The following is a 20,006-nucleotide window of genomic DNA, read 5'->3' on the forward strand; positions in this document are numbered from 1 at the left end:
GAAGAGGGCTGCTGCAAACCCGCGGACTGCATCGCAACAAGGTGCTGCAGCGTGCACAGCCCGGGGAGGCCCCAGGCTCCAGTGCTTGCCCCTGCTCTCAGCCCATTTCCTGCTCAGATTTGGGAATTTTCAGGCCTGGAGGGAAAGTCCCTCGAGACGAATATTAGAAAGAGAGAGAGAGAGAGAGAGAGCACCGGATCTGCCTGGAGAGCGCGGAAGGAAAGGCTCGGCTCGGTCCGCAGCGGGCGCGCGGAAGGGCGGGAGGCGGCGGAGTCCGAGTTACTTTGCTGAAGACTCTGGAGTCGCGCACAAAACAGGGCGACTGGGAGGACCACGGGGAAGACCAGCCCGAGGGGCGGGGGAGGGGAGGCGGTTCAGTGGGGCTCTGGAGTGTGTGTCTGTGTCAGTGCGCGCGCGCGCGTGCGCGCGCGCGTGCGTGTGTGTGTGTGTGTGTGTGTGTGTGTCTGGCGCCTGTCCAAGGTGATTTCCCATAAACCACATGCCCCCACAAGTCCTCTTAAAAGGCTGTGCCGAGGAGCTGGCCAGTGGAGACCGGCTGGTGGAAAGTGAAAGTTGCCTGGGTGCTCTCGGTGCCGCCGCCCGCTTTCCGCACCCCCGGGACTGCAGCGCGGCCCTCGGCCGGGGCGCGGGCTCTGCGGCGGCCAGCGAGCGAGCGAGCGAGGGCGGCCGACGCGCCCGGCCGGGACCCAGCTGCCCGTATGACCGCGCGGGGCGCCGCCGGGCGCTGCCCTCCCACGGTAAGCGACGGCCGCGGGGCGGCGGGGCGCCCGCAGGGCTGGGGCGGGAGCGGGCGGCGCGGTGCGGCGCCTCGGAACCTACTGCCCTGGCGCGCCGGCCGCCGACGCTCCCCGCCGCGACCACGGGCTCCGGGGTCCTTCCCATCTTTGCGTGCCGGCTGCCTGGCGTCCCGGGCGCACTCGGGCTGGGACCCGTGACGCCTTGCAGCGGTTCCTGGGGCTGCGGTACTTCTCCGGAAAGGGGAGGCTGTTCACCCCACTGCTCCGAGGCGCGCACTGAGCCACCCGCCGGCGGGAGAGAGGGGTTCACAGCCACCGGCAGAGGCTCTGTGCCGGCTCCGTGTCAGCCCCTGCCTTTCTCCCATCTCTGAGCCGACACCCCCAAGAGACCCGCGCAGTGGCTGCGCGCTGAGTGTGGCGCCCTCCCAGTGGGCACCCTCGCCATGGGCCACACACATGCTTCCAGGCTCTGCTGGGGAGTGGGCGCTTCTGCGTTGGAGAAGTTCAGAGGTCATCCAGCTCACAGAATTCCAGGGTCTGTGCCCAGGAACCTGCTGGCAAAAGGAAAGAGCCGGGCAAGCCGCTACTTGTCCCGGCATGCAAGCAGGAGGTGTTGGGGGACTTGAGTCAAGTCTGTTTTGCGGGGACCGGACTCGAGTCCAGAGCTGCCTGGGGCTAGCTCCGAATCTTTTTATTGCAAAATCTGGTTCATTCAGCCGGGGAGCTCCTGGGCTCGGCGGTGGCAGAGAAAGGGGAAGGTGGAAGGAGGGTTCCGTGGTGCAGAGCCCTGGGCAGGGTAGGGGCTGCTCCGCCTTGCACCGGGAATGTCCGGCCCCAACTGCGGGCAGTAGGTGGGGCAGCTCCTAGAAAGTGCAGGGTGGCACTGTTAACGAACAGTAGGTGTTCTCCCAGTGGGTTTACTTGTGAGGAGCCCTAGAGGAGAATGGCAGGAGAAACTGGCTGGGAGAGAAGCAAATACTTGGAGGGGAATGGAAGGGATTGCAGGTGGGGCTGAGAGGAAGGGGCAAGAGCAGACCCACAGGGGAGGAAGAGCCCAACTGAGAGACTGAAGACAGTGTCAGGAGGGGGGAAATTGTGCAGGGGGAGCTGGTAGGCAACCAGACAGAGATAAGGGCTGGAGGGAGACCATGAGGAAAGTAAAGGTGGAGGGAAACGTAGACTGGTTTTAGACAGGAGCCGTCTAAGGATCTGGTCGTGCCAAGGTCCCTCCAGGGCCCCTGTTGATGGGAAGGATGGGACAGGTGAGGATGGACAGCGGGGCTGAGATGTCTGTGGGCCTGCGGGAGAGGTGCCTTCGTGGCTGTCCCAGAGGCCAAGGCGGGTGGGTGGGAGGAAGAATGGAGGGGGAGAAGAGCCAGCCCAGCTAGATGCGAGCTAGAGTGTTAACCCTTGGGTGCCCATTCACTTCCTCCTCTGAGGCAAACCTGGGGCCCCAGGGGCAGGGGGGACCCCCTCTGGCCACCTTCAAAGTCAGCTTCCCATGTGGTGGCTGCACTCTCCCCGCACCAATCACTGAAATAGCTCCAAACGCCAGGCAGCCCTTGGGTGTGAAGCTGTCCTCGGATGTCAATATCTTGAAGTGCCTGTGGCAAGGTTGTCTTCCTGAATACCGCCTTTCTCACGGGCTCTTTCCTCCACACTGTTTAAAACTGGGGGTTCAGAGCGGCAGGGGCAGCGGCCTGGGACAGAGCCACACCTTCCGCATGGCCCAATTTCCAATGGGTCCTGAATTAAAGGTTCTGGAGGGCCTGGGCAGCCATTCCCACCCAGGGCTACCTCTTCAACTGCCCAACAGAGCCTGAAGCCCTCCCCGCCGACTGTCCTCCCCCTTTTCCACTCTCCCTCCACCAGGTCAGGCCAGGACCCTCACCAGATCCCTTTACTGAGTGGCATTGGGCCATCCTGTGCCTCTTCCCTCCAGGACTCCCCTTCCCTCTCTCTGCCATCAACTTCTCCCCATTTTTCATGGCCTCACAGAGGCCACTTCTCCCTGCGCCCTCCCTGGTAGTCCCAGCCAGGGCTTCTGTTCCCTGGTAGGAGCTAACAAACATTTGGGCTTTTAATTATATGTAAATCAGCATGTTGTTGAGGGCTGTTTCATGGCCTCCTTGTTTTTCCAATGTGCTATTTATTTGCAGTCTTTGTCTCATCATCTGGATTACTGAGGCAGAGCCCAGAGCCCAGGAAGGTGCCAGCTCTCACCCCACCCTGACAGCGTTTCCCTGAATCTGGAGACATCAGCTGCCAGGGGCAACCTTGAGTTGGGGAAAGAAAGTTCAAGAGTCCCTCTGCCTCTGGCTAGAGAATGGGAGACCTGGGCCAGGGGGAGGGTTGAGGGGACCCTGGTTAGGAGGAGGGAGAAAGGAAGGAAGGGGAACGATGAGGTGTCAGGGACCAGTCCCGTCACTCGAGGGGTGAGCAGCTCCTGGGCCAGGTGGGAGCTGAAGGAGGGAAAGATCTCTGAAAACTTCCTGGCCATGATGAGAGCTGGCTGGATGGATGCAGACCATGCTGGAGCTCTGATAAGCAGGTGCCAGCCAGGGATGGCCTAGAACTGGCACTGCTACCTCTGATTAAGCAGTCGGGCTCCTTTTTGACACACACACCCAGGGCTCCAAAAGGTCTCCAGTGTGGGATAGGTTCCCAGTGAAACTGAGTTCGGGGCCCTGGTTTTTTCCAGTAGCAGAGCCAGACCTGTGTGGAATCAGGTGGGAGGAAGGGCTGGGCCTAGGGAAAATGTCTGGCTGGAAGTCTGCAAGTGGGTGCTCGAACATGAGCTTGAGAGGAGTGGGCAACCCACAAGATGTCTGGCTCGGTGTTTAAAGTTGCAGGGACACAACAATGGGCTGATGCAAGCCCTGCATTCAAGGAGTTTCCAGTGTCACGGAAATTTAGACTGGTAGGAACACCTCCCGTGTCCTCCTTAAAGGGTCAGTGTGTAATCAGGCTCGGCTTGGGTTAATCTGGGAAGGCTTCTTGGAGGAGGTGACATTTGGGTAGTTATCAAGGAGAGCAAGATTGTGCGTGCCACGTAGGAAATGCTGAAAAAGTTCCTGGCAACGCTGCATCCTGGGCAAGGGGCAGAGCCTGCAGCATTGTAGGTGTGAGCTCCTTGTTTCTCCACTCTCAGCAGGGCACTGGGGTTCCTAGGGAGAGTGAGGGCTGGGAGTAATGATGCACTATCTACCACAGACATGGCTGAGCCGCCTGCTACTGCTGGTCTGTCTCCTGGTGAGCAGGAGTATTACCGAGGAGGTGTCAGAGCGCTGTAGCCACATGATTGGGAACGGACACCTGCAGTTCCTGCAGCAGCTGGTGAGTGTGTGGCCGTGCCTATCTTCCTACTCCCCACTGGGGAAACTGAGGCAGGGAGCAGGGTCAAAGGCAAGGGTTGCAGGCAGAGAAATACGGCTGCACAGGACATGATTCATGGCTCCCACCTAGCTCTCATTGACCTTCTCGGGGCCAGGGTCTCTGACCCACCCCCAAGCCTGCAGCCCTCTCTGACTCCCCTGCAGACAGTGGACAGGGTGGGCTTCCAGCCAGTTGCCTGGGTTAATGATTGCCTGGAGTGTCAACCATAGACTCTGAAAAGGCTTGCGAAGCCTGCTCTCCCTCAGTGTGATGCTTCCTCTGGGGAGCCATCCCAGTCTGCCTGCTGTGTCGCCTCTAACTCCCAGCCTCTCAGATATGCCACCGACCTGGCACCAGAGCTACCGTCAGATTTGGAGAGGAGGCTCCTGCCTAGCTCCCAGCCCTCCACCCTCACTCTCCTGGCTCTTGCTTGAGCCTTGGGGCTGGGATGGACTGCTCACCCAGGCCATGAAGGAACCCGTGTCTTATTCTAATCCGGCTGGCAGAGTTGTCAACAATTCCAAACATGGTTCAGCCGGGCAGAATCAGGTTACCATCATGGCTGCTGTCCTGCTCAGAAGAGAATTTACCATCCCTCTGGCCAGCCAGACAGGGTGGGGCACCACTGGCTAAGACCAGCTCCAGGGCCCTGAGCTCGGGGCTTGTAGGCTGGGCCTCCTGACTCTCTTACCTCTACACTTTTCCTCCTGCATGTAGCTTCTGCAGCCATCCAGGTAGAACAAGAGCCATAGCATTCTCTGAGGCTTACACTCCCAGAGCCACTGCTCTGGGGGCCAGCGAGGGCTTTAAGGGCACCTAGCCCCAGCCCCTGTAGATCCTGAATCCCCAGAGCTTGTCCAGCCGCGACTCGAATCCCTGCCAGGACAGGGAGCTCACTACTTGTCTTGGAAGATTATGCCCTGTACCCTCTGTTAGATAGTTCTTCCTTCTAACTAACTGGTATTTGTCAGATTTCATGGAGTGGGGGTGGAACGAGGAGACTCCTTGTTCTTCTACAGCCCACACAAGTCTTTCCCTTGCCTCTGTCTTTCCCAGTATGGTTGGTGGGGAGGTAGATGAGCACCAAACCCTGATCCACCCAAAATCTCTAGTTCTCATTCTTAGGTGAGCTCAGTTGAGCTGCAGACGCCCTGCCACCCCTGGCCTGCTCTCTCTTACAGATTGACAGTCAGATGGAGACTTCGTGCCAAATTGCCTTTGAGTTTGTAGACCAGGAGCAGTTGGTGAGTTATGGTTATTTATAAGGCCCCTGTGCCAGCCCTATATGTGCTTCCCAAGGTGGGTATATGTGGGAACATGAAGGGAGGAGAAATCCCATAACTGGGCACGGTGAGGGCGTGAGGATCCCTGGTGCTCAAGTTTGGGGTGCCAGGGTCCAGGGCCGAGCAGGATCCGGGCCTCAAGTCACCTGCTGCTCCCTTCTCCTGGCCCTGGCACATATCAAGGCCTTACTATGCACCAGACACTTTCTAATTTAATCCTGACAGTACGACTGTGTGATATACCAGTCTCGGTTATCGTCCTCAAGGAGGTTCAGGGAGCATAGATACTAAGTGGTGGGGGCCTGCTTTGAACCCAGGCAGGCTGGCTCTAGGGCCAAAGCAAACCAAGATGACTTCTGGGTCACATGCTTTGCTTAAGGATGTCGTTTCCATCCAACAGACTGAACAGCAGCCAGGGAGTCAGTCCAGCCCTTTCCCTCTTCCTCCTACCCCACACCCAACCAGCCATCAAGTGCTGCCGGTTCTGCCTCCCAGCCGCTCTGGGCTCTGCGGGAGCCTCACCCAGTCAGTTGCTTGGACAGTTTCAAGAGCCTCCCTGCTTCCAATGCACCCCATCTTCCCGCCATTAGGGGGAGCTCTCGGAACTCCAACCTGTTACCTTCATTTCCCTCCTCCAAACCTGTCAGCACCCCCTCGCCCCTGCCCCTCACTCCAGGAGAAAGCCCAGGTTGGTCAGCTTGGGGTTTACACCACACAGTCTGGGCCCACCGCCCCCATTCCCTGCCCCTTCCTGCCTCCAAGCCTTGGCACAAGCCCTTCCTGTGCCTGTGATGTCTTTTCAACTGCCCCCATACTGCCCCTTATTCCACGCCTGCTCATCTTTGCACCTGCAAAATCACCATGATACGCCCCAGAGTTGCTCCCATCTCTGAACTTCTGCACACCTGACCCATATACATGTCTATTAGAACTGGAGACCACCTCATGGTCCGAGGAATAACCTCAGTATTTCACTCACGCCTTAACCAATGTGGCGAGTTTCCTTGGCTAGGAAATGATGAGACTGGTACCAGGAATCCGGCGCTGAAGCAGAGTGTCTGTTGAGGCAACCACCTTCTCTGAGGGACACAAAACACGGAAGTTATCCTTTGGGTCCTCAGGCAGTCTCTAGCTCCCCCTGTGGCCTGGAGGATTTGAAGGAGCCGTGTAGTAAAGGACTTTTGGTGAAAGCAAGCCAAAGAGAGACAGAGTAGTTCCCCAGGATCCACCTTACCTACACACCCCCATTCTGATGAAAGCCTCACCTTCCAGAAATCTGAGGATGTCTCTAATCAGAACCCACATTTCCTTCCCTCTACCTCAAGTCCAGGCAGCTCCAGATCCCATGAAAGAGACTGAAAGACCAGCTGAGGTCAGCGCCCCCCTTTTTACTGGGGTGGCGTGGCCCTCCCCTCGGGGGCAGGCGAAGGGCAGGCCGCAGCCCTCCGTCTGCCCGGGATGGGGGCACCTGTCACAGAGCCTGGGTTCCCCGATCACATCAGCCAGACCATAAACTCCAGCTTCTTGTTTTTCAGAAAGATCCCGTGTGCTACCTTAAGAAGGCCTTTCTCCTAGTGCAAGACATAATGGAGGACACCATGCGCTTCAAAGACAATACTCCCAATGCCAATGTCATCGTGACGCTCCAGGAACTCTCTCTGAGGCTAAGCAGCTGCTTCACCAAGGACTATGAAGAGCAGGACAAGGTAGGAGGGTCCTGGAGCCAGGAACAGTGAGCAAGAGTAGAGGGTGGCTTTGGTGGTACCCTCCCTGTCCTTGTGCACATAGTATATTCACTTGCTTCACCCTGTGTCACGGTTCCTCTCTCTCTCATTCATTTATTCACCCCACATACCTCTGCTGAGGACTTACCGGGCAGGAGACACGGTGCTAGGCCTTGGCAGTGTCTTCGTGAGGAAAAATTCTGTGGTCCCCACCCTTGTGGAGCTTACGGTTAAGTGAGGTTGGCAACCATTAAACAATGACACAAGTAAATAGCATTATGAAACATGAGCACTATTCATTCACTCGACCAATGGTGAATGGTGCCTCTTGTGTACCAGGTACTGTTCTAGACACTAGGAATCATCTGGGGTCAAACCAGACGGGTACCCGTATCCACGTTCATGGAGCTTACATTTGGCGGGGGGTGAGAGAGTTAACAAAATATACAAGTAAAATACGTGCTATGTGGGATGGTAGTATGTGCGTTGCTGAAGAGAAAGCCAGGCAAGGGGGAGACCTGAAGGAGATGAGGGAGCAGCGCCATGAAGGAGGGCTGCATGGGGCTTTGAGAAAGAAACAGCATTCTAATTAAAAAGGGGGGTGGGGAAGAAGAGAAGGAGAAGACTTCCGAGTAAGAATATACTCGCTTGAGGTTCAAAGATGAGGAAGAGTTAGGAAGCTATGAGGCTGGTCAGAACATTCCAGAACAGGGAATGCTAGGCCCGAAGCCCTGAGGTGAGCAGGACTGCACATTCAGGACCACAAAGAAAGGGTGGTCGCCAGGAAGTGTGGAAGAGAGGGGGGAGAGAGGGGAGGAGGCAGGAGCCAGCAGGGGGCGCATCTGGGGTCTTAGGGATGTGGAATGTTGGCTGAAGTTTGAGGGAAGCTTTGGGGAACAGAGGAATGACCTAAACTAACTTCACTGCGAGGACCGCAGGGGGCAAGAATGGAGGCTGGGAGGCCAGCAGGGGGCGCGAGTCGGGGCCAGAGGTTCTAGTGGCTTGGACCACTGGGGGGCGGGGGATGCAGCATGGGGCTTGGACCTCGGTGATGCTGTGCAGGTGGAGTGAGCAGCTGTGCTCCCAGGTTGAGTTTGGAGAAAGAACGCACAGGATTTGGGGATGCGGTGGCCATAAGGAGCCGAGGGAAGGGATGGCTCAAGGCCGGTTTTGTCTGGAGCAGTTAGGGGGAAGATCAGGCAGAGAAGGTTTGGGGAAAGGGCAGGAGCTCAGTTTGGGACACATGAAACTCCAGACGCTTGTGAGACAGCCAAGGGGAAATGCGGAGCAGGTGGCTGGATACACGGGGTCTTGAGTCTGTCTGGCAAGATACTCGTGTAAAACGAGGTGGTGTGGAGGTCATCTGTGAGGCCAAGAGACTGTAGAGCATGGCCCACTGTGGGAGGAGAAACAGACCCCTGAACCCCAGCACCCAGAAGCCAGGCAGAGGAGGGGACCCGGCCAGGAGACTGGGAAGGAGCAGCTTGAGCGGTGGAGGGAAAACCAGGAGACCGATTTCACTGGGCCCGTGGAAGAACGTCTCCAGATGGAAAAAGTAGTCACCTTTATCCAACGGGATTGAGAAGTCAAGCAAGACGAGGGTAGAAAAGCGTCCGATGGCTCTGGCAGTGTGCGGCTGCTGCTGGAGGCAGGTGCCAGATGAGGGTGAACGGAGAGGAAATAGAGGCAGCGCTGTGGGGGAGTGGGGCTCCATAAAGGCACAGGAATAGAGGTCACCAGAGGGAGTGTGGGATTGCGGGAGGAAACATCTTTCCCGAGAGGTATTAAGGCTGAGGTTTTCCAATGTTAAGGTTCGTTAAGTATCAGTTGGGGAGCTTGTTTAAAATCCAGATTCCCAGTACGTACCCCTAGAAAGTCTGATTCCCTGAGGCTGTGGGTGGGCTTGGGAATCTGCATTGTCACAAGCCACCCACCCTGCATGCACACTTCCTACGCCCGGCGTGAACGCAGCAGGGTGGACTTGAGGAGGGAGGGAGCCTTTGAGGCTTACAGGAGCCAGTCTCCTGAGGAGAAGTCTGGTGCGGGTTCAGAGCTCCTGAAGAGAGAAGGCACAGCCTCTGTGTGATAGGTGGGCATCGGGACCTTCTGTTGGATGTTGCCGTGTTCCCTGTGCAGTTACGAGGTGAGGTACGAAGGGCACAGAGGTTTACGAAGAAAGGAAGAGAAAGGCAGTTTCCCTCTTTCTTATAGTAGCCCTGGTGGGAGGCTGGAAGGCACTGTAGAAGAGGAAATGAGCCCAAACTGGATAATCCACTTGGCCAGTGTCACGTGGGTGGTGGGTGACAGAGCTGAGCCCAGGTTTTCTCATGCGTGCATTCATTCATTCATTCATTTGTTCATCTGGTCCACATTTATCAAGGGCCTTTGCAGCTCAGTTTAAGGAAAAACATGGTATTTGGAAGTCATTGGTAAGTAGACCACGGATGAAGCCACGGGCATGTGGGGCCTCATCTGGCATGAAAGGGAGAAAGTAGGTCCAGGACAGCCCTGAGGAATGCCAGAATTTAGAAGTCTGGTGGAGGAAGGGAGCCTGGTAAGACGACTGAGAAGGAGCAGCTCAGGAGATGGGAAGCTTCTCAGAGCCCCAGTGGGTGTAGGAGCCATGGTCCTATGAGCAGAAGAGAAAAGGACAGCTCGATAGACAGGACTGGGGCAACTTCAGCCCCCCCTTCCAAGGCATACTCATGCCAGAGAAGGACCCATAGCCCCGTGGCCTGCTCCACACCACGGGATGACCCTTCTAAAACTTGGGTCTCACCGTGCCACCAGCCACCTCCCCAACAACCCCTCGGATGTTTTCTCTTTGCTGTATGGATCAGGTTAGCAGTTTGTGACATGGCCAACAAGGGCCCAAAGCACCTGGCCCTTGCTGACCTCTCTTGCATGAATCTCTTGCCAACTTTTTTTTTTTTTAGTCTCTTTTTTTAATTAATTAATTTATTTTGAGAGAGACAGAGAGAAAATGTACAAGTGGGGGAGGGGCAGAGAGAAGGAGAGACAGAATCCCAAGCAGGCTCCGTGCCGTCAGCACAGGGCCCAGTATGGGGCTCGAACTCACGAACTGTGAGATCATGACCTGAGTGGAAATCGAGAGTCGGACACTTAAACGACTGCACCACCCAGGTGCCCCATCTCTTGCCAACTTCTTCCTAGGTGGCACTACTATAGCCACTCTAGCCGTCTTTTGGTCTTTCCACATTTCAGGCTCTTTCCTGCCTCAGGACCTTTGCACACTCTGTTCCCACAACCTGGACCGCTCTCTCCAACCCCACCTCCTTTCCTGGTTGACCCTTGCTCATCTTTCAGTTGATTCCATGGGGAAATTCACCCTGGGCCCTCATTTGGCTCCCCTCGTTGTGCACTCTCAGATCATTCCACACTTCTTCATATGACTCCCTGCACTTGTAACGTGCTTAATGCCAATGCCTTGCTAGATTCAGTGTCCCAACTCAGACAGTGACCACCTCTCTCATGCTCATTGCATGATTCCCAGGTAATTGCCATATGCCTGGCACATAGATATGTGCTCAACAGATCTGTGAATAAATGACATATCTGGAGATCTCAGGGCTGGTTCCACTACCCAGCAGGGGTGAGGGGAGGGAGAAAATGAAAGAGAAAAAGAAGACAGATGTGAAAAAGGCCAAGGGCGTTTGGCAAACAAGCTAGAGACATGGCTCATCCTCACCAAGTGGGGGGGGGCCCTAACTGTCTTTCCAGGCCTGTGTACGAACTTTCCATGAGACACCCCTCCAGTTGCTGGAAAAGATCAAGAATGTCTTTAATGAAACAAAGAATCTCCTTAAAAAGGACTGGAACGTTTTCAGCAAGAACTGCAACAAGAGCTTTGAGAAATGCTCCAGCCAAGGTAAGCACCAAAAGGGCCAGCAAGTGTGGGTCAAGGGGAGGGTGTAACGAACAGAGCAGGGATTGGGAGGTGAGGGGCGGGCTGGAGGGACCCTGGGCAGGCAGCCTGGCTGCGACGCGAGTTCCTGTGTGTGTAGATGTGCTTTTCTCGTGTTCATATGTGGCTTCACGTACCTCTGGGTGGTCCGGGCACATGTCTTTTCTGACATGTGTGTGCATGTTGAGACATCGAGAAGGATCATGCTGGTGGCTGTGAGATCAGGGAATGGGCAAGGGGCCCCTCTCGGAGGGCCCTGTAGGCTTGGAGGCTTTCCCCACCGGCTCTGCAGGCTGGCTGAACGCACAGGGGGTTCCGTGGAGAGAGCAAGGCTCCATCTGGGAGCCAGGGCCCTTGCACCAGGAGCCCTGCAGTGAATCACCAGGATACCCTGGCTCCAGAAGTCCCCAGGATGCCTTGAATGTCCCCTCAAGGGAAAAGGCTGGATTTGAAGGCTGAGCATCACTCAAACTCTCCCAGTGCAGGCCCAGCTGCACACGCGTGTATCCTATGTGGCCTCGTCTCTGCGTCCTGTGCCACGTGTGCCCTCCTACATTCAACCTTGCTCCCCGAGGCAGGAGCTGAGGCCCCGCGACCTGCCAATGGCCAAGTCCAATCTCGTTGCTTCAATCCCAAGGCCTCAAGTCTTGGCCACATTCCAGCCCCAGTTTGTTCCCGCCTGTGGCTGTGGCTGTGTGGCCCCTGGCTGTGCATGAAACCACCTTGCTGCTTTCCAACCAGCACTGTCTATGGGACCTGAGGGTGTCTTGTGTTAGTCTTGGAGGCCGCTGCTCAACCACCTGGCCAGCTGCTGCTCAATCGTGGCTTGGCACCTTGCCAGCTGGAACTCCAGGAAAAGCTGTCCCCTGGTCTTCCCTGACCCTGGCCCCCAGTCTGTCCTCTAAACCCCACTCTTTGCTTTCTGCCTTTGAGACCCTGCAGCTTGTACCTTCCTTGCCTAAGGCCTGTGTCATGAGCACTGGCTCCAGTCCTGTCCTTTCCTCAGCCCCTAGCTGAGGGATTAGGGGATGAGGGACCCTGGACCCATATCCCCCTCTCAACCCCCCCCCCCCCCGGGAAACCTGTGCTGGAGGCTGGTGACTCTATCTCTTCCCCCCCCATCTTTCTCTCTCCCTCTCTCTGTGGTTCTTTCAGATGTGGTGACCAAGCCTGATTGCAACTGCCTGTACCCCAAAGCCACCCCTACCAGTGACCTGGCCTCTGTCTCCCCTCAGCAGCCCCTTGCCCCCTCCACGGCCCCCATGGCTGGCTTGACCCGGGCTGACTCTGAGGGGACAGAGGGCGGCTCCCTCTTGCCCAGTGAGCTGCCCCTCCGCACAGTGGACCTGGAGCCGGGCACTGCCAAGCAGCGACCACCCAGGAGCACCTGCCAGAGCTTTGACTCTCCAGAGCCCCCGGGTGTAGAGGCCAGTCCTATCGGAGACTCACCTCAGCCCCAGTCCTCTGCCGGGGCCCCCACCCCTGGGATGGAGCACATTCTTGACTCTGTGTTAGGCACTAACTGGACCCTAGAAGAGGCCTCCGGAGAGGCTAGTGAGGGTCCCGTACCCCAAGGGGCAGAGCTTTCCTCCTCCAGGCCGGGAGGAGGCAGCATCCAGGCCAAGATGACCGCCAGGCCCAGTGACCTCTTGTCAGCATCTTTTCCATTGTCCTACTCAGCCAGGAGCCAGCAGCCAGAGGACATGACTAGCATACCCCTGCCCACGGTGGGCCCTGCGAGACCCACTGGCCAGGCCCAGAGTCATACACCTGAGAAGACAGACCGTCCATCTGCCAAGCCCAGAGACCACCAGGAGCCAGGCTCTGCCAGGACCCCGTCGCGGCCCCCACGAAGCCTCAGCAGTCTCAGGACCCCGTCACGGCCTCCACGAAGCCCCGGCAGTCCCTCGGCCCTCTCTGCACAGCCAGGTCTTCCCGGAAGCCACTCCTGGGGCCATGTGCTGCCCATCAGGGAGTTGGAGGGCAGAAGGAGCACCAGGGATCGGAGGAGCCCCACAGAGCTGGAAGGACAAGCAAGTGAGGGGCACAGGCCCTCAGCCCGCTTTAATTCCGTTCCTTTGACTGACACAGGCCATGACAGGCAGCAGGAGGGACCCTCAGACCCTCAGCTCCCCGGGTTTGTCTTCCGCCTGCTGGTGCCCAGCATCATCCTGGTCCTGCTGGCTGTCGGCGGCCTCCTGTTCTACAGGCAGAGACGGCGGGTAAGGAGAGCCCCTGTGAGAGGAGGGCATCCCGTGGGGGCGGTGGCACAGCCTGGGTGGGGGAGCAGGTCGAGCGGGTCAGAGGATTACTTGGGCTCCGCCTGGGTTCTTCAGATGCCAAGACAGGAGGCCAGCTGAGCACAGAAGATGGCAGGTTGAAGTGGGGGGTCTATTAAAAAACAGGGGGCACCCAGGCTATAAAGTCAATGGGAAGGGACCAGGAGAGGACATTCTTGGGCCGAGAGTGGGAAGAGAACCCGGCCATGAGGGGAGCTAGGAGAGGAAAGTGATGCTGCATGGAGGTCAGGGCAGTGTTTGCTGGGAGCTCTGTGGGGCCCTGGGCCCCGGGACCCCTGGGATAGGAGGCAGCCTGCATGGGGAGAGGAGATGGGGCGTCACCAGCAGCGAGGCCCCAGGGAGCCCTCCTGGCCCCACGGCTGACCCCCACGTTAGGGTAGCTGGGGGAGACTTTGATAACTCTCTCATCTACTCCTCTGGGCACCCCCTGCCTGGGGGTGAGGCCACAGTCCCCACACCATTCCCCAGCTCCTCAGGGAGCCTGATCTTTACTGTCTGTCCCCAGAGCCATCGAGAGCCTCAGACAGTGGATTCTCCCATGGAGCGACCAGAGGGCAGGTGAGAGTTTGCAGGAGGTGGGGGTGCTCTGGAAGGCACAGGGGGGCCTGTCTTGGCATCTGTTTCCCCTCCAGAGTTGAGGGAGACTTCCTTTCACTTGCTCTGAGGAAGTGGAGCCCAGAACAGGATGGGAGGCAGAGAGGAGGAAGGGCGTTTCTTCTCTCCTGTATCTCTGGGATTTTTCCTGATTTCTCCTTAGGGCTAGGCAGCTCTGAGTCTTCTAAGTCTGAGAGGGCTGGAGCACATGTGCAGGGGTTTGGTGGACAAACTTAAGGGGCTCCCTCACTCCTCAGCCTCTGCTGAAGTCTTATGCCAGCCCTATGCTCTGCCCACAGCCCCCTGACCCAGGATGAGGACAGACAGGTGGAGCTCCCAGTATAGAGGGGTTTCTAAGGTAAGATTCTGATTTGGATCTCTCTCCACCCCTTAAAATTAGCTACCCTCTTTTCTAATCACCAACCCACAACTGACTCCCTCCCCTCCTGCTCTCTTTTCCATCCGTCCCCATATCCTGCCAACTGTCTCCTTTCGAGATCCTCAAGAAGCCGCACGGCCCCTCCATTCCCCCCCCACCCACCATCGGAGGCTAGGCCCTGTGGCCTGTACATCGGCTTATTATTTCTATATTTGGCTTCTAGTCTTTGCTGCCACCTTCCATCCCAGAGCAACTAAAATCTTCTTGTACGTGGTCTTTACCCTCCCGGGGAATTTGCACCGCCAACCACTTCAAACCCAATGTTCTCAGCTTGGCAGCTCTTGCCAGGTTTCTATCTGTCTGCACCCTATTTGACCCTTCTCCGCAGCCGAGATCGTTTCTATGTCCCTGCTTTTAGATTCATGGACCCCCAGAACCTTAGTCTTAGAAAGGCTCTCGGAGGTCATTTGGCCAGTGTCCCACCCGACAGAGGCCTCCCCTTTCTGCATCCCCAACAGGGGGTCAGCCAGCTGCTGGTCCCATATTCCCAGTCCCAGGCAAGCTCCCTGCCATCTCCCAGGAGCGCCGCGAGGAAATCCTGCCTCGAGTGAGCTTCCCTGCCTGCTCCACGATGGTCCTCCCTCCTGTTCTCACGAGAGCCCTCCCAGTGTCTCAAGTCAGTTATCCAGGCCCCCTTTAAGAATTCTGTAAGCTAAGTGTGGCACAAGTCCCTCAAACATTCCTCGTATGATAGGGTTTTCAGACCCCTCACCATCCTGGTTGCCCTCCTTTGGACACACTCGTTTGTCAATGTCCCTCTGAAAATGTGGCACCCAGCCCTGGACACAGTGCTCCAGATGTTGTCTGACCAGCTCAAAGTACAGTGGGACTGTTAACCTTCCTTGATCTGGACACTTCTTTTCGCGCAGATTCAGATTGCATTAGTGTTTCTGCCCATCACCAGTGCCCACTGAAATCGTTTCAAGTCGTAATGCTGTCTTCATAGTCCTCCCAAATGTGTCTCCTGCACACTGATGAGCGCCTTCTATTGTCCTCGCCCACGCTGTTGGTAAAGATGTGACCCTTATCCTTCCTCACCCCCGGCTCCCCGATTCCAGGCAGCGCCCCCACCTCCCGTTCTTCCTGATTGTCTCCACCGCCCGCTGACTGCTCTTCGGGTCCTCCCCCTCCGCTCTTTGGTATTTGGTTAATCCTGTATCAATTGGCACTTACTTGGATGTTGTTTTCATACACTTTGAAATCTTATTTTATGTGTACATGTACATTCCGCATCCCTAAGAAGGCTGTAAGCCCCTTGAGGGCAGGGACTGTGTCTTCCACTTTCTTTGCATTTCTTTTTCTACTACAGCGAGGGCTTCTCCACATCTGCCAAGAACTCAATAAATAACTGACTGGCTTCACGGTTGACTGACCGCCTGACCCTGGCCAGGCTCTAACCGACTAGCCTTCTGGATGACCGGTTAACCAGCTAACTAATCCACTCTGGCTGCCTGGCTGACCAGCTGGCTAGGTGACTTTGACTGATTGACTGACTAGCTGGGAACTGCTTAAACTGAGCTGCCTGCCTAACTAACTAGCTGGCGAATGGCCTGACTTGCTGATTGGCTCGCTGGCTGGCTAGCTAGGGTAACCCATTCCATTTTCCAGTCACACCCCATGGCACATACACGTGAGCGCCTTAGGACCTTCCCATGGGTACGGTGACAGGTCTGGGTCACTCCTCGCAGAAAAGGAATCTAAGGAATACTCAGAATCGAGGGAGCCTATTTAGAAGAGAGCATGAGGGAGCATATCTGGAATCCTGGGGTCCCCCCTTCTTGGCAGGGTGGGCTAAGATGGGTGAGCAGGTCAGGTGGGACACTGGCAGGGCTGTGAGGATGACCCAGACTCCCTTGAGACTGGTAAAGCAGAGGAGGGATCAAGGTCCCTGGGGACTCCATGGCTCAGTGCTGCACCACCCTCTGACTGGTTGCCAGCCTCCCCCCTTGGTCTTGGCCCTCCGCCCCATCTCTTCTACACCCCTGCTCTGCTTTCCCTGCCTCCCTGTTCTCAGGCCCTGCCCAACTTTCCTCTTCCTCCCCTCTAGATTTCACTTAGAAAGGGAATCCAGGGCAGGGACCACACCCCAGATTCCTGATCCCACCACTTGGATCAGTAGGTCCAGCCTAAGCCCCAGGAGCCTCAGGAGATCCAGGGCGAGCCCCTAGCCTACCTGCCACTCTGACGAGAGAGAGAAAACACAGAGGCAGAGAGACGGATAGACGGATGCTCAGAAGAAGACACAGGCACTCTAAGGAATCAGGGCATACGGGCAGCGGACTCACCCACTTGGTCCTTCTTCCCTCCTAGCACAGCCAGGTCTGAGACCCCGCTGTGCCCAGCATGGCTCATGTCCAATTTCTGGTTCTCCCCTCTTCCCCCTCCACAGCACGGGAATGGGCTGGAAGCCAGAAGCTATGGTCCCATCTGCCCTCCTTGTCCGTCATGGACTTTGCCATCGGGTCTGTGGATGGTCAGGGAGGGAAGCCCCACACAGGATCCCAAGTTGGATGGAGCCCAGGGGATTTCTGCTCCGGGAACGAAGCATTCTGAGCATGCTGGGCAAGGGACAAGGATGGGGGTGGGGTTGGAGAGAGCAAGGCCCTGACTCCCATGGATGATCCAGGGAGGCAAGTCCCTTGGCCCGTCAGGAAGGAGGCGGGGTTACTTAGGGGATAGCACGCCAAGTGGCAGGGTGGAAGTTTCCTTGTTCCGAAACTGCCTCTACTTCTTCCTGTTGGTTACCTATGACCTGCTGTCCCGAGTATCGAGTAACGTGCGCGATGACCGTCTGTGATGAATGGTGTGGAGGTGGGAATGAGAAATTCTTCTTTGCTAGAGTTAGCAGGAATCGTTGGTTCATTGGCCCAAGGCCAGGGAGGTGGTCTTGCCCGAGGGGAAGTCTAAGGACACTCAAGTGCCCCCCCCCACCTCCCTGTTAGACTCCTCCACTTGAGCAGCTGCCAACCCCCTCTCCTGGCCCTGCTCAGGCCTCTACCCGGCCCCGTTACCTCCCCCTGCGGTCCCTAGTTCCCCAGGAGGAGGTAGGAGGTGAGGCCAGTCTGGCCAGAGGCTTGGACTGCTGCCAGGAAAAGCTGCCTGGTCCTTTGTGGTGTCTAGGGTGGCTGAGAAGGCGAGGGAGAGGACCAGAGGAAGTCCTGCCTGTAGCACCACCGACAGCCCACAGGAACGCTGTCTCCCCCACCCATGTCCTCAGCGACCCCTCCCTCCACTCCCACTCGGCTGACCAGCCTTTCTTTCTCTCCCTTACAGCTGGGCGCACAGGACAGTCTCTCCATGGGACGAGACATCATGGGGGCGTCCACCACCACCCCTCCCCAGCCATTCTCCTCGCAATGTGGCCTGCCCACCACGAGAGCTCCTGACCAGAGCAGCGAGGCTGGAGTCCCTCTGCCCTCGACCCTCAGACTCTGGACTGACCAGGAGAGGGCTGGAGGTTGCCCTCCACGCTGCTGATATTTATCGTGGGCCCTGGCGGCTCCCATCCACTGGAGGAAGGCTGGGAAGCTCGGCTGAGGACCCTCTGCGCCTCAGGGGCTGTGTTCTCCTCCTACTCCCCTCCAAGCCACACCTGGGCCAGGGACCCAGATGCCTGTAGGACGTGGGAGAGCAGGGTGGGCACCGAGGAATGAAAGAGCCCTTTGCCCAGAGGACCGCCTGGTGCCTAGGGATGATGCCAGCACCGACAAGCAGGGACTTGTCTCCAGCGAGAGAAGCATGAGATTGGCAGGGCGGGACAGCGTCAGCTGGATTTCCCGTAAAGGTGTGCGGCCCAAAAGACGGGAAGAGAAGGCCTCTGGGCCTGTTGGTCTGCACTGACAGCCTGGAGCGTGTCTGCACCCTCCGCTTGCCCAAGTGCCCTCTGCTGGTTGCCAGACAGAGAGGAGAGGTCAGCCCTGCCCTCGGGACCTGTCTGGCTTGGCTCCAATGCCAAGGGGAAGACCAGGCTCTGGGATCTGCCCCACTTTCCCTCCAGCCCTGCCAGAGCTTCTCCGGGAGGCTGCGCAGAGGCTCCCCTCATGAAGGAAGCCATTGCACTGTGAATACTGAACCTGCCTGCTGAACAGCCTGCCCCGTCCATCCCTGTGAGCGAACATCTGTCCGGCCTCCTGCCCCTCCAGCCTCTCGCCAGCTTCCCGCACTGAGTGCCCGAGCCGGCCTTGCCTGTCGACTGAGGGAGCCCCTAAGCCCTGACCTTCTGCTGACCCAGGCTTCGACTCCCCAGGGTGGATGGGGTGGGAGAACTGCCTGGGCTGCCAGCCAGAGCTGGTCTTTAGGCTGCGTGGTTCGCCCAGGTTTCTGCATCTTGCACTTTGACATTCCCAGGAGGGAAGTGACTGTGGGAGGGCGGGCAGGGAGGGCAGAGGCAGACCCAGAAGGAGGCTGCGGGGTGAACTCTGACTGAAAATGGGTCTTTGCAATTATGGGTATACCGCTGAGGTGGGGGGAGGCGTCTGCACCCTGACCCTCCGGCCCAAGTCTCCTTCCCTGCACCAGGCCCCGCCCCCCTCATAGCAGCAGGGCAGTGCTGGCAGGCACCCCGGTTGTCCCCGTGGAAGCCCTGAGGCTGGCCTTGCTCTCCAGCATCTCAGCGCGGCACCCAGCTCCCATTCTCATCCCCCCTTCTCTTCCCCCACCTGGGTAGGCAATGATACCCCCAGCTCTCACCCCTACACTGTCTCTCTGGCCGGGCCAGCCGGGGTGGGAGAGGGACCGGGTATCTGCTTCCAATTCTGTCTTGAGGGCTTCAGCTTCCTGGGCCAGCCTGTGGCCACTGTTCTGAGAACTGGCAGCAGGTGACAGGGCTGCTGATTGCCCTTGGTCTCTTTGTGCTGCTGCAATCCCTCCTCTCTGCTGCCCTGGGCCCTCCGCCGAGAGATCCCACCCTTCCTGGCCCCTGGGCGGAGGCCCATGACTTTTCCTCCTGCCCTCGAAAGTTGGGGTCTGCTAGCCCCCACCGCCCCTGCCCTGCCGCTCTCAGTCGAAGAAAGAGCAGCGGGGAACTTGCCCTGTGGGGGCTCCTTCTAGTCACAGACTCTGTATTTGATGCTAGAGTATATGTATTTAAAAGTGAAAGGGAAAAAAAAAAAACCCCACAGAAAAAAGGCATTCCTCCCCCACCCCAAACATATAGTATTTTAAAAGTCAAGAAAGCAAATCCAACTCCTTGCAGAAGCTCTTTGTGGGCGCTTGGTGACACAGGTGCGGGAGGGGCCCCGGACCTCTGGGCTGCTCCCCCGGCGACCTGCACAGGAATCCCTTCTTTGAGAAAGCCGAGAGGGAACATTGGCTCACACACTGTGAGATTTTGTTTTTATACTTGGAAGTGGTGAATTATTTTATATAAAGTCATTTAAATATCTATTTAAAAAATAGGAAGCTGCTTATATATTTAATAATAAAAGAAGTGCACAGGCTGCCACGTGTGAGTCATGGGAAAAGTGCTTTTGGGGCGTGGGTGGCAAAAACGGGGGTAGGCAGGCAGGAGCTGCTGGGCCAGCCCCAGCTCAGAAAGCTTTTTCCAGGGTACACGGGAAGGAGGGTTCTCCCCAGTCCCGTTACCCAAACCCCCTGCGTTATTGCTGTC

The 20,006-nt window shown here is 57.3% G+C and overlaps 1 protein-coding gene across 5 annotated transcripts; it reads left to right on the forward strand.

The window, feature by feature from the left end:
* Positions 1–451: 451 nt before the first annotated feature.
* CSF1 (colony stimulating factor 1) lies at positions 452–19,841 on the forward strand. 5 transcript variants are annotated; one of them, XM_027058394.2, is made up of 10 exons: positions 456–758; positions 3,972–4,094; positions 5,315–5,377; positions 6,952–7,122; positions 10,882–11,029; positions 12,221–12,994; positions 13,157–13,287; positions 13,871–13,923; positions 14,259–14,317; positions 17,672–19,841. In XM_027058394.2, the coding sequence occupies exons 1-9, from the start codon at positions 720–722 to the stop codon at positions 14,302–14,304; spliced, it is 1,548 nt and encodes a 515-aa protein (XP_026914195.1). In that variant the 5' UTR covers positions 456–719; the 3' UTR covers positions 14,305–14,317; positions 17,672–19,841. The 5 variants fall into 5 exon arrangements, with proteins under 5 accessions (XP_026914197.1, XP_026914195.1, XP_026914194.1 ...); XM_027058396.2 differs by lacking the exon at positions 12,221–12,994 and having other exon boundaries at positions 452–758; XM_027058395.2 differs by having other exon boundaries at positions 468–758; positions 12,746–13,287.
* Positions 19,842–20,006: the final 165 nt, after the last annotated feature.

This window comes from Acinonyx jubatus, chromosome C1, assembly GCF_027475565.1.
Source record: "Acinonyx jubatus isolate Ajub_Pintada_27869175 chromosome C1, VMU_Ajub_asm_v1.0, whole genome shotgun sequence".
NCBI classification, from domain to species: domain Eukaryota; kingdom Metazoa; phylum Chordata; class Mammalia; order Carnivora; family Felidae; genus Acinonyx; species Acinonyx jubatus.

What these genes read in the sequence shown, in the direction of transcription:
- CSF1 (XM_027058392.2), top strand. Translation starts at nt 720, where the DNA reads ATGACCGCGCGGGGCGCCGCCGGGCGCTGCCCTCCCACG. An exon ending in TTGTAGACCAGGAGCAGTTG is followed by an intron (nt 5,378 to 6,951) that starts GTGAGTTATGGT and finishes CTTGTTTTTCAG; the next exon opens with AAAGATCCCGTGTGCTACCT. An exon ending in ACTATGAAGAGCAGGACAAG is followed by an intron (nt 7,123 to 10,881) that starts GTAGGAGGGTCC and finishes CTGTCTTTCCAG; the next exon opens with GCCTGTGTACGAACTTTCCA.